This window comes from Cynocephalus volans, chromosome X, assembly GCF_027409185.1.
Source record: "Cynocephalus volans isolate mCynVol1 chromosome X, mCynVol1.pri, whole genome shotgun sequence".
Lineage (NCBI taxonomy): Eukaryota > Metazoa > Chordata > Mammalia > Dermoptera > Cynocephalidae > Cynocephalus > Cynocephalus volans.
Genome location: NC_084478.1, coordinates 63,081,077 through 63,095,093, shown reverse-complemented (window position 1 = coordinate 63,095,093; position 14,017 = coordinate 63,081,077). Strand labels below are relative to the sequence as shown.

General features: G+C 38.3%; 1 protein-coding gene across 6 annotated transcripts in view; it reads left to right on the top strand.

Moving 5' to 3' along the window:
* ZNF674 (zinc finger protein 674) overlaps positions 1–14,017 on the top strand; it is a 48,811-nt gene that overhangs the window by 14,684 nt on the left and 20,110 nt on the right. For all 6 annotated transcript variants that reach the window (XM_063083723.1, XM_063083721.1, XM_063083724.1 and 3 more), the window contains 2 exons: positions 7,624–7,750; positions 8,071–8,166. In XM_063083723.1, coding sequence (XP_062939793.1) covers positions 7,624–7,750; positions 8,071–8,166 — 223 coding nt within the window. The remainder of the gene's footprint in view (positions 1–7,623; positions 7,751–8,070; positions 8,167–14,017) is intronic.

Here is a 14,017-nt window from a genome sequence, read left to right as displayed (position 1 = left end):
AGATGAGCCATTGCCCACTAGCTATGGGATGTTGCCCCCTAACCAAGGATTTTTGTCCCATACATGCATTACCTAAAAACCCTATACTAAAAATCAAACTAGAATCAAGATTTTTAACCCTCTACATTTCCCCCCTTTTAATTATTAAAAAAAATTGGAAGAAATCAAGGAATCAGTCAACAGTGGGCACAAAGACATTCTGATGAAGAAGAGTCGGCATTGCTTCAGCTTGATGAGTGTGTTGGAACATGGAACATAACATTTTAATCAGTATAAAAAAACCACAAAATACATAAGATACTAATTCCAGCAATAATCCAAATTCTTTTGTTTAAACTGGAAAACCAATGGGTAGAATTCAGCCAATGGGCCAAATCCTATGAATGATTAATAGTAATCTTTTGAGCTTCTTCTCGAAGTTGTGCCATTTGTTGTTGAAGTTTAATTATTAAGCTTTGAATATTTCCATGTAAATCAGAATGAAGAGCTCCATGTAATAATTTTTGTACATCCTTCCATGCAGTGGAGGAATTAAAAGGAATAGAAGTTATACACATGGAGTGATATCCTGCAATATCCTCGTCACAAATAAGTTGACTTCATGTCCAAAGAGCTTGTTGGCGCTCACCAAGCCATGACACAGCTACCTCTAAGGCATCTAATCTTTCTAAAATTGCTTGGTCAATTTTAGTTTGAGAGTAAAGCTCAGAGGTTATACTTTGAAAATAACCATTCATTTTTTGTGCTGTTTGAATAGAATGAGAACAGTTGCTGCTGCAGCAGTTATAGCTGTAGCAACAATTATGGAGGCGATACGAATGCCCAAGTATCTTTTAGGGCGAACTCACTCTAGAGCAGAGGTGACTTGCTCCAGGGCAGAATTCCCCATCCATTTTCGAGTAAGATTAACCGGCAATGATGCCTCTGCTCTTTGTTTTAATATAAACACATGAGAAATATTAAGATTAGAGATATTAAAGTGTGTAATACAAGGAGTAAATCAAGTATAGTTAGCAGGAAGAGTAATATTGAATCCTTGGATATAAGACTCTTTAGAAGAAGTAAAATTAATGATCGAAATAACAGGTATCTGTGAGGAGATGGCAAATATATATGGTCGAGAGGTGCAGATCATGTCTGAGCTGATGGTATCATAATCCAGTAACAATAAGTCACATGGACCCCAATTTTCTCAATTCCAATTACCATATAGTTTATTTTCTGTAAAATTATTTGGACAGCAAGAGACCCAATTAAGGTCCAGACCATCTGCAATAGCAATCCAGGGGTGAGAACAAACAGGAATATTGGGTTAGGATGATTGTTTCCCCATTTAAAATTTCCACCAACTCCTACAGTTTGAATAAATGATGTTTCACAGCTATAATACAATTAAAAGCTGTAAAAATATGATTTGTATACCATTGGGGTTGAAAGGGAATGCAAAAATTGCTAGCAGTAAAATTAGTCACTACAAATAAAGGCAATTCCTTAATAAGGAAATAAAAATTATGAAAAAGTTTGTGCCATCCATTATGACGACCCTTCTTACTGCAATTTATTTTGCAATCTTGTAATGGATCAGGAGGGGGAAGCCAATCACCTCCAGTGTAAGCAGTATCATGAGATGAAAGAGGAGGCTCTGAATTACCCCAAGTAAGCAGATAAAAAACAGGAAGATTCAAAACATGGGTCCATTAAATATTATTACTTACGGAAGGCTGAATAAAAAGGAGAAGCCCATATATTATGAACAGGCATGTTACCTTTGGACCTTTGGAACTTATACTTACATGAGCGAGCCTGGCTAGAAACAGGTTTTCTGGCATCTTTGGAGTTCTGGTGGTTTCTAGCCCGCATGTTGCCACATGATATGGGTGAACGGCCTTTGCTGGTATCCAAAGGGGGCCTGTAGGAGAAAGAACAGAAGACCCTCTTCCCCATATTAAAAATTCAACAGGCTCCAACCATTGTGGTCCCATCGGTAGGTTGTGGTATAAAACCAAGGGTTTAGGTCTTTCCTCAGTGGGAATAAAATGTCCTTCTGTGGCTGTTAAATTTTGAGAATTACGATTAAAAAATTTTAAAGTGAACAAAGCCTTTAATACCTGTTCTTGAGGGGCTCCATATTCCCCCTTTTTCATTTATTTAATTGAGATTTGAGCAAGCCATTAGCTCTTTCTACAATTGCCTGGCTGGTGGGGTTATATGGGATTCCTGTAACATGTTTAATATTCCAATTATAACAAAATAATAGAGAGGCCTTAGAAGTATATGCAGGTCCATTTTCAGTTTTAATTTGAATTGGAGAAAATACATTAAAGTCTGGATGAGGAAAGAGAATGTCATCCATGTAATGATAAATCAAGGCATCTGGAAAAGCCATTCGAGTAGGGCGTAAAGCATGATCTACAAAATCTTTTTTTTTTTTTTTTTTTAAAAAGATGACTGGTAAGGGGATCTCAACCCTTGGCTTGGTGTTGTCAGCACCACGCTCAGCCAGTGAGCAACCGGCCATCCCTATATAGGATCCGAACCGGCAGCCTTGGTGTTATCAGCACCGCACTCTACCAAGTGAGCCACAGGCCGGCCCATGATCTACAAAATCTTGACATATACTGGGACTGTTAATCATACCTTGCGGGAGGACTTTTCATTGATATCTTTGTAAAGGAGCCCCAGCATTAATGCTAGAGAGGGAAAAGGCAAACTTTTCTTTGTCTTCTGAGTACACAATAATCAACCACATTGTATATCGACAAAATAAAATTAAGAAAAAAAAAAAAAGCAGTCTTTTAGATCTATGATAATTAAATGATAATTGTTAGGAATGAGGGCTGGATTAGGGAGCCCAGGCTATAGAGCCCCCATGGGAAGAATGCAAGCATTAATTTTTCTAAAGTCATGTAATAATCTCCATTTTCCTAATTTTTTAGGAATGCAAAATATAGGAGTATTCCAGGGACTATGTGATGACTCTAAATGTCCCATTTGTAATTGTTGTTTGACAAGTAAAGTAGCTTGTTTAATTTCTCTCCTTTTAAGAGGCCACTGCTCCACCCAAACCAGAAGATCAGGGGTCCATTGTAGTTTGAGTGGCAGGCGTGAGCCAGTGGCCGTCATGATAAATTTGAAGGAGATGTCCCAATATAAACATCTCATTGAATAAGGAGGTCTTGGCCGCATAGAACATAAGGCGTAATGGAGGCAGTTTGTCTCTCGGGGCCAATAAACAACAAAGGATTTTTCTTCGATGGGGGAATTTGGACCTGCCTAATCCAGTAAGTTTAACTAGCAAAGAAGTTGTTTTCCATAGTGGATTCCAATCCTTTTTAGCAACTATAGTAACATCAGCTCCCGAGTCTACCAATCCTGTAATCAATTTTTGTTCAACAGATAATGTCAGCAGTGGTTGTGTATTATCTAATTTTTGTATCCAAAAAGTCTCAGAAGAAGCAAGAGGATGAAGTTTAGACTTTGTTTCAGGAAACAAAGAGGACAAAAGAACAAGTTGAGCTATTTGAGTTCCTTTAGGAATTATATGATATCCTGAACTAGTTATCATAACATGAATTGGTCCCACATTATTAGGTGGAATTAGTTCTGAAGTAATTTGGACACCATTTATAGAGTATTTAGGATTGCCCAATATAATACCAGGAGCGTTGAAAGGTAATGGACTGGAGAAATTTGTTGTCCCTAACTTTATTGTCCTGCTCATCTAAAATAACATCTTTTGTTAAGGCAAAATTGACAATTGTCTGATCATTTACTCGGAGTCTGGGGGAGGAAAATTGTCCTGGGGAAGAGTCCGACTTGAGCTTGAGAACTGAGGATTTGCCTCCCCTTGTTTATTGGGGCACGGGAATTGGCACTCCCTTGTCCATTTCCCGAAATAGGATTGCCTTCTATATCAAATTTAGATCTGCATTGATTTGACCAACGAAATCCTTTTTTACATTTAGGGCATTTTTGTTTTGGTTTAGTTTGTTCTATTTCTTCTTGTTTATAATCCTTTTGAAAATGACCTTCCTTTCCACATTTAATACATTTTTTAGGTTGGAGAGCTGCAGCAAGAACTTGGGCTTTATAGGTTTCAGTTCCGCATTTTGGTAGGCTCTGATCATATCAGCAAGAGTGGGATTATTATTTTTCATTAGAAGGACCTTTTGGCAATCTTCATTAGCATTGTCAAAAGCCAACTGTAATGAAAGTACATGGGCTGTCTGAGCATTGTCAATTTGTCTAGTTGTGGTGTTCTTGAAGATGATTAATGAAATCTATATAAGGCTCAGTGGGACCCTGTCAAATAGTAGTGAAAGATTTAGTGGGAGTATTGGTTTCTGGAATTTTATTCCAAGCCTTTATGGCTGCACAAGTTCTTTGGTCAAGCACTTGTTGAGGAAGTAAAGCCTGTGCCTGAGGTGTTATAAAATCTCCTTCCCCAAATAACATGTCCATACTAATTTGAACATTATTTTATAAATTTTCGAGTGAAATAGCATGTAAGCCTTCCCCATATTCTTGTAACCATACAGTATATTGAGTGGTATTAAAACAGTTTTCCCAAGCATTTTCCAATCCCAAGGGGTCATATTATACCCATTAGCAATTGATTCTAAGTACCTCTTAGTAAAAGTACTTATGTAAGCCATTTTCTATTATGCTCTTTTAAAATCTTTCAAATAAGGAAAATGGGAGGTTTTCATGTCTGGACTGAGTTCCAGTTCTTACAACAGGAAAGATACGACAAGGATCAATTCCCATGTTATGTCCCTCTTTAAGACAATGCTCCATCAAAGGAGTAAATGATTTGTTTGCCTCTAAAGGTGGGGATGGAGGAGGAGGAAGAGGAGGTGGTGAGGATTGTGTTTCATCCTTTTTAGTGACATAAACACACTTTTGTTTTTTTGTTAGGGTCCTGAATAGGTCTTAAAGCAACTCAACATAAATTCCAAACCATTAGGTGAGGAGCCTTGACGGGACCTATTGCATTTTTAAACCAGCAACCAATTTGTTCCGAATCCTCAATATCAAGACTTTCTTCTTCAGGGTACCAAGGGCATTGCTGTCTAATAACCAATAATAATTCAGTTAGTTGATGCTTAGTTACTTTGTAACCCACAGCCTTCAGGAGACATCGAAGTCGTGACCTATGTTGAATTTTCTTTTTAGACAGTGAGCCACCCATAGTCGTAAGAATAGATAGAAAAGTGAAAGAGAAAGAAAGCAAAACCTCCGGTTGAAAGCCTAGACACTGCCGCAGGCATGCAATGCTAATTGAAAAAACTGCCTGTGATTCCCTTACCAGGATGAGTAAATGTCGGACGTCCTCCTCTCCAAGGATTTGACAGGTCAGTCTCTGATCTGTGGAGTCGAAGTTCTCCTCACACGGGGCACCACTTGTTACATTTCTTGCTGTGTAACAGAGATGCAAAAAAGATTACTCAAACCAACATGAATGCAATAAGAACCCTGAAGGGACTGCACCTCTGTAATTTCTCTATTAGAAAGAGAAAACTGGGTACAGCCCTGATTCAAAGTTAGCTTCTGCTTTTTATTGTAAAGACAAGGAAGTTTCACAAGAAAAATCAGTTGATCCAATCATTTCAAAAGGACACAAAGACATGGGCAATGTGACAAGAGTTATCTACGGCTAAGTACAGCTTAAACAATAGAAACTAGTAACATCATTTAAATGAACAACATGACATTCCAAAGTATAATTTGTGAAAAGCTAAGTTGATCAAACTGTGATCACTAATCCAAAATATAACCTCCCCTTAAATGATTTAAGCAAGCGTTGCATTCTTACTATTAAATCTAAGTATAATTGTCTCTAAAGTTTCCATCAACGAACAGCTTGCCCATCATAAACGTTTTTTCACATTTTTTCCCTACAGCAATTCTTTAAAATCTCTTAACAAGATCGTTATGTCAACTCTAAAATTATTAAAGTATACAATCCCATACCTAAACAGTGATTAGAGTTGATTAGATGGGTCATTGACCGCTAGCTGTGGGCTGTTGCCCCCTAACCAAGGACTTTTGACCCATACATGCATTACCTAAAAATCCTATTCTAAGAATTAACTCAGAATCAACACTTACTTGATTAGAATTGATTAGATGGGCTGTTGCCCCCTAGCAAGAGACCATTGTCTCTTAACCAAGGACTTTTGTCCCATACATGCATTACCTAAAAACCCTATACTAGAAATCAAACGAGAATCAAGATATTTAACCCTCTACAATTAACAACATAGCCAGGAATATCCATATACATTCCAGTTTGTATGTGTATGAGTACATATGGTCTGTAAGATGACCTTCTAGAGGTGAGAATTCTAGGTCAACAGCTGTGTGCATCTTTAATTTTGACAGTTTAGGGCTTCTAAGCCATGTGGCCCCCTGCACTCACCAGTATGGTTTTGATCCTGGGCACCTGAGCTGTCATGCCTGAGGGGCAGTTTGTCTAATAGCTACCAGATTGCTTTGAGAAGCCTTCCTACTGCAGACACCTGGCCTGTCAGTGTTTTGGGGCACACTGGCTTTCCTGCCTCCTATCCTTCTGCACAGCTGAGTAAACTTGCCAGCTGTGACCCATTAGGACCTTGTGGGTGTGAAATGTCTCACTGAATTTAAGACCAAGTGTGGGCAAGACAGGATGGGATCCAGAGCATAAACAAGAGGGTTATTGGTCTTTGATGGTAATTAGGGCACTTGTAGAAGTGAGCTCCTATCTGGTGGTGACAAGGCCAAACCCAGACCTTTTCCCGTTAGCCTCAGTCAGCTGCCCAGGCTGCTGACCCTCTGGCTTTCTATTCCTTGTCTCATGATTGATGAGCTGCAGTTAGAACTGTCTGTCCTGACTGATTAGCTATGTTTAGAACTGTTCTAGCTCTGTATCCCCTGTGAAGGCTGCTCTGTCAGCTCTTAGCAGAATTGACTTCCTCCTCTCTGGGCCATCTGTCCTACAACTGTCATTGCCCCTGTAGGGCAGCCTCCCTCCCGCCCTCCCTTTCATCTGTGAGTTTGTGTTGTTTTTCTCCCTTTACTAGACTGAACCTTCTTCAGTTCAGGCGGTGTTTTCCTTTTTTTTTTAAATTAATCTTTACATCCACAAGACTTACTAGTTTGGTCTCTGTTCAGTAAATATGTGTTGAATGAATAAATTTCTAGGGTAAGGTATTTCTAACATCCTATCTGTTTCTCCTGTAGAGTTTAAAATAATTGTAATTATTCTACATAATATAATATATATTATATAATTTTTATTATATAATATTTAATATATAATATAATATATGTAGTAATTCTACATAGTATACCGTGTCAAAGTGTGACTACTGAACAGCATAAGAACGATTGTGCTGAAGCCAGACCTCATGGACTTTAGTCCCTGTTTCCTAGCTGTGAGAGCCTGGACTAGTTACTTCACACTGTGTGTGCCTCACATTCCTTGTCTGTCAGGTTTCTCCTAGGATGGTGGTGAGGATTGAAATCTTTAGTACATGTAAATGTCTTAGAAGGGCACAGAGTAAGCCCTCTATGTGTGTGAGGTGTCACGTCCCAGTTCCCCAGAGTGATCACACTGGGCTAACAAGGAATGTGCTGTTACAGGAGTCATTGACCTTCAAGGATGTGTTTGTGGACTTCACCCTGGAAGAGTGGGAGCAACTGGACTCTGCACAGAAGAACCTCTACAGGGATGTCATGCTTGAGAACTACAGCCACCTGGTGTCTGTGGGTGAGGGACCACTCTACAGTGTGACACAGAATGCACCCAGTAGTGTCTCCCTTTCTAGGCTGCTGCAAGCTCAGGGCGTTGCAAACCCTCAGTGAGTTTGGGCTTAAGGCTCACTGTCAAGAATTCAAAGTCCCGTTTGGACGCTCCATAGAGCATCTGTGCTCTTGCTGTCTATGTGGATGTTCTGTACTGAGGGGCAACCTAGCTGTGTGCACTGGGCAGTCACCGAAGCTGTACCATCTTCAGTCTGCAAGGTTCGCCTTGGTTCTGGAATGCCACTGCCATTAATAATACAGTCCTATGTCATTTCCCCTGAACAGGGTATCTAATTGCCAAACCAGATGTGATCTTCAGGTTGGGACAAGGAGAAGAGTCCTGGGTGGCAGACAGAGGAAGCCCAATGCGGAGCTGTCCAGGTGAGCACACGCCGGGTGAGGCAGGCCAGGGAAAGGGGCCCCCAGTTGTGGGTGAGAGCTTGGTCACTGGGATGTGCTCAGGAATCTTCTCAGAGCCCGGACTTGTGGATGAGCCTCGGGCCTAAGGAAGGAGCTGTGGCAATATGCAAATGAGGTCCCTGCCCGTCAGCCTTTCTTGGGCTCAGTGTCCTTTGCCTGGGTTTCGGACAGTGCGAGGCCACTCTTAACCTTACAGCCCAATTCTGCCTTCCAACCTCCTCGCTTGCAAGTGTGAAGTGCCAAGCCGATTCTCATTCCTTTCCTCCCCGCTTTCTGGGAGCTTTTAGGACTTTTCCCTTCTTGGGCTTGTGCATTTTCGCTAGAATAGATGTAGGAGTCGGTGTTTCACTTTATTGGACATCCTGTGGGCCCTTTCAGTCTGAAATTTGGAGTCAGTTTTTCTAACCTCGGGGAAATTATTCTACCTGGCTTATTAGGGACAACAAAGCTTTGCTAGTGACCTGTAACTCTGCCAGGCTGGGCACCTACCGCGTTCTCACCTGCTCCTGCTTTGTGCTAAACACTGTAAACCTTCACACCGTTTTCCGTTTTCTAATTTCTTCTCAGACTCTTACAAATCTGACTTGATTCTGCCTATTATCAAATTCCTCTTCTTGTCAATACTTCCCTCCCACTCAGCTCTTTTGTTTTTTGTATTATCTCTATTTATCCGCTTCCCCATCCGTCCCCCTCCCCCATCCCCTCCCACTGATCTGCAACAAAATCTTAGAATGTAAAATAATAATCATGATAATAAATAAATAAATAAATAAACTTGAGAGGACATTACTCCAAGGTGGAAATTTTATAAGACACTACCAAACTGTTGCTCCAACACGGCTTTACCATTTTTCCCCACTAGCAGTGGGTGAGAGCTTGAGGTGTTTCACAACTGGTATTACTAATGCAGTTAGTCTTTCTTTCTAGTAGGTGTGTGTGGGGGGGGTCTCATTGTGATTTTAATTCACATTTCTCTAATGGCAAATGCTGATGAGCATCTTTTCATTTCCTTATTCTCCATCTGTATATCTTCTTTGGTGAAGTGTTTGTTGTAATCTTTTTGCCATATTTGTTGTTATTAAATTATAGGAGTTAGGGCAGGCCCGTTAGGTCATTTGGTTAGAGGGTGGTGGTGATAACACCAGGGTCCAGAGTTCGATCCCTGTACCGGCCAGCTGCCAAAAGAAAAAATATGTATGTAAATATAAGAGTTCTTTGTATATTCTGAATGCAAGTCCTTTATCAGCTATGTGTTTTCCTAGTGTCTACTCCTAGGTTGTGGCTTATTTTTTCCTTAATAGTGTCTTTTGAAAAATAGATGTTTTTAATTTTGGTAAAGTTCAATTTATCAAGTTCTTCTTTTATGATTCATACTTTTTGTGGCCTGTCTAACAAATCTCTATCCCAGGATTACGAAGATTTTCTCATGTTTCTTTTAAGATGATTTGTAATTTTAGTCCTTATATTTAGGCCTACGGCAAATAATAAATTAATCTAGTGTGTTCTCAGGGTCAATTTTTTTTGTATATGCATATTCAATTGTTCCAGCAGCATTTTTGAAAAGACTACCTCTCCCCATTGCCTTATTCTTGATCTTAGGGCAGAGGCATTCATTTTCTCACCATTAAGTATAATTCTATATTTGTAGGGTTTTTCAAAGATGGCCCTATAATGGTTGATGATTTTTCCTTCTAATCTTGGTTTTCTGAGTTTTTATTATAGATGTTGAATGTTGAAATGCTATTTCAGCATCAATCAATATGATCATGCTCTTTCTCCTTTAGACTGTTAGTATGGTGGATTATATTGATTTGCAAATATTGAGGAAGCCTTTCATTCCCGGTGTAAACTCCATATGATGATCATGGCCTGTTTCTTTTATATATTGGTAGTTATTTTTACTCGTATTTTGTTGAGTATTTTTGCATCTATGTTTATGTGGCATAATCATCTGTAGTTTTCTTCACCCACACTGGTTCTGACATCAGGGTTATGCTGGCCTCATAAAATGAGTCGGGAAGTGTTTCCTCCTCTTCTGTTTTCTGAAAATGTTGACACAGGACTAGCATTATTTCTTTCTTAAATGTTTTGTAGACTTTACCAGTGAAGGCATCTGGGCCTGGAATTTTCTTTGAGGGTAGGTTTTGAACTATAAATTCAATTTTTAATAATCATGGGGCTATTCAGATGACTCTTTTCTTCTTAGGTGAGCTTTGGTGGTTTGTGGCTTTGAAGGAATTTGTCTCATCTAAACTGTCAAATTTTTGACAAAGTTTTTTCATAAGGTTTCCCTATTTTTTTTCTGATGTTTGTAGGATCTGTAGTGTTGTTCTTTGTTGTATTGTGGATATTGATAATATATATCTTCTTTCTCCTTGATCAGTCTGACTTGGGATTTATCAGTTTTATTGATCTTTTCACAGAACCAGCTTTTGATTGCATTGATTTTTGTGGTTTTTTTCATTTTTTATTTCTTTGACATTTTGCTGTATTTTTTTATTTGTAATCCTTACTGATTACTATAGTATGCATACAGAAGAGCATTTAAAACACATGCACTTTTCAGAAGAAATATATAGCTAACACCTGTATAATCATTATTCAGGTTGAGAGAGAGGACTGTGCCCCTTCCAGGTTATATCCTCCTACCTCTCTTCTGGATGTAACCCCTGTCCTGAATTTGCAGATAATTATTTTCAGGATTTTTGTCATGGCTTCTGCTACCTATGTATCTATCCATAGGCAATATATTGCTTAGTTTGAACTTTTCTTTTTTGAGTTTTATAAAAATGGAATCTTTGTGTATGTATTATTTTGTGACTGGTTTATTATACTCACTGTTCCAGTTGTGAGATTTAGCCATTTTGCGGTATGTAAGTGTAATTTGTTCATTTTCATTGCAGTATAGTGTTCTAGTGTTGGGATGTTGCATAATTTAAAGTATCTACTCTTCTCTTGATAGAGTTTGGGTTGTTTCCAGCTTTAGACTATTATAGCCAATGATGATACTACCATTATTTTACAGGTTTGCTGGGAATATTTGCTGTGAGGGCTTTTGTAGTGTATATAGCTGGGTTGTGGTAGCTGGGTTTTGGAGGTATGACTATTAACTGTACAGTTAATGCCAAATGTTGTTGTTCATGTTGTTGGTCTGTAAAGCATTTGTACCAGTTTACAATCCAACCAGCCATGGATGAGACTTCTTTTGCTCCCTCTTTATCATTTGGTATTGTCAGACTTTTATTTGTTGCCATTCTGGTAGGTGTGTATTAGTATCTTCCTGTAATTGAAACGTTCATTTCCTTGATTAGTAATGAGTTGATCATCCTTTCATATCTTTATAGAGAATTTGAGTGACTTATTTCCAGAAGTACCTATGTAAGTCTTCCACCCATTTTTCTCTCATGGTATGTGCCTTCCTTTTACTTATTCATAGCACTATTTTCAGTAGTGTATATATTAATGCTTTATTGCAAGTGTACTGTCCCAACTTATAGACTGTCTTTTCACTCTCTTTCCTGTGTCTCTTGCTGAACAGAGATTCTTTATATTTAAATTGTATTTCTTGTAGACATGATATAGTTGGGTCTTGTGTTTTTAATTCCTTCTGACAATCTTTTAATTGGTTTGTTTAGACCATTTACATTTGATGTGATTATTGATATTGTTGGGTGTAGGTCTGCCATTTTACTATGTCTTTTCTCTTTGTCCCCCTTTTTTTCTGGTTGTTGTTGTTCTACTCTCCCATTCCTCTCTTCTGTGGAATTTTTGAATATTTTCTTAATTAAACTTTTTATTTTGAGATCATTATAGATGCACATGTACTTGTAAGAAATAATACAAAGAGATCTTGTGTACACTTTACCCAATTCCCCCCAATGGTAACATCATGCAAAACTGTAGTACAGTATCACAACTAAGATATTGACATCAATACAGTTAAAAAACAGAACATTTTGGGTCAGCCCATGGCTCACTTGGGAGAGTGTGTTGCTGATAACACCAAGGCCATGGGTTCGGATCCCTATATAGGGATGGCTGGTTAGCACATTTGGGAGAGTGTGGTGCTGACAACACCAAGTCAAGGGCTAAGATCCCCTTACTAGTCATCTTTAAAAAAGAAAAAAAAAAATACAGAACATTTCCACCACCACAAGGATTCCACGTTTCCTTTTTATAGCCATACCCATTTCCTCCCTCCTTAAACCCAGGCAACTTTTATCATTTCAAGAATGTATGTAAATAGAATCATGCAGTATGTAACCTTATAGGATTGGGTCTTTTCACTCAGCATAATTCTGCAGAGATTCATCTAGGTTGTTATGTGTATCAGTAGTTTGTTTCTTTTTATTGCTGAGTAGTATTCCATGGTATGGTTGTACCACAGTTAACCATTCACCTGTTGAAGGACATCTAGGTTGTGTCAAGTTATTAGCTATTATGAATAAATTTGCTATAAACATTTGTGTATGGGTTTTTGTGTGAACATAAGTCTTCATTTCTCTGGGATGAATTTCAAGGAGTGCAGTTAGACTTAAACATTCCATTTTAGACATATCTGTTTACTTTTTGTCACTACGTCCTTGTTTTATTATTATTTTTTTAAATTTAGTGGTTGCTCTAAGGATTAAGATATACATAATCAACCTTTCATATTATACTTAGAGTTATATTTTAAAACTTCAAGTAATATGTAGCTTTAGAGCAATATAGGTCTCTATCTTCTCTCATTTATGTTATAGTTTTCAAACTTATTGCATCTACATACATTTTAAACCCCTCAGACAATGTTATAGTTTTTGCTTTCAACTGGGTGAAAGTTGTCAGAATCAGAATGGAGTCACTCTGACAAATAGAGCTGACAAATAGAGCTGGGGAAAGGCCATGAAGGGGGGGCTCTCGTGCGTGTATGCCTGATAACAAGAACTAACACAAAGGACACAACCTTGCACAGAGGCCGTCACAACCTTAATTACAAATAGTTCTGCAAGGGCATCTGCCAGCAACTGCCTCTCTAACCTTGGACTGGTGTCACCTTTGTTGTGGATTCTTTTAGCCAAGGGTAATTATCCCAAGACAATTAGGTAATCCTCCATTTTTTTCTTTAAAACCCTTTGTTTTCCTCACATATTCAGGGAGGTAAATGAAGACAAAGGGTTTTAAAGGAAAAATGATAGGGGATTATGTAATTGGGGATAATTATGTGTCTTAAATAAATCAAAAGGAGAAAAATAGTCTATTATATTTACCCAGATATTTTACCATTTCTGTTTCTCTTTATTTATTTCCGAAGTTCCTTTTCCCTCTGGTATCATTTCCCTTCACCCTGAAGAAGATACTGTAGCATTACTCTTAGAGACTTGGGATGAAATCTCTTAGTTTTCCTTCACCTAAGAATTTTAAAATTTCATCTTCATTCTTTGAGGATATTTCTGTTGGATTTAGAATTCTGGGTTAACATTTCTTTTCCTTTATTATTTTAAAAATGTTCCATTGTCTTCTGGCCGCCATTTTTCTGATGAGATCCTCGCAGTCCTTTGAATCATTGTTGTTTCCTTATATGCAGTGTACCTTTTTTCTCTCGTTGTGTTCAAGATGTTTTCTTTAACTTAGCTTTCCAGCCATTTGATTATGTTTTGGGGTATTACTTTGAGTTTATATTGATTCTGGTGTGCTGTGTGTCTTGAATCTGTGAATTTATGCTTTTCTCTAAATTTGGGAAGCTTTTTGCCATTGTTCCTTCAAACCATTTGCTTGCACTGATCTCTTTTTCTTCTCCTTTGTGGACTCTAATGACGCAAATAATGGACCT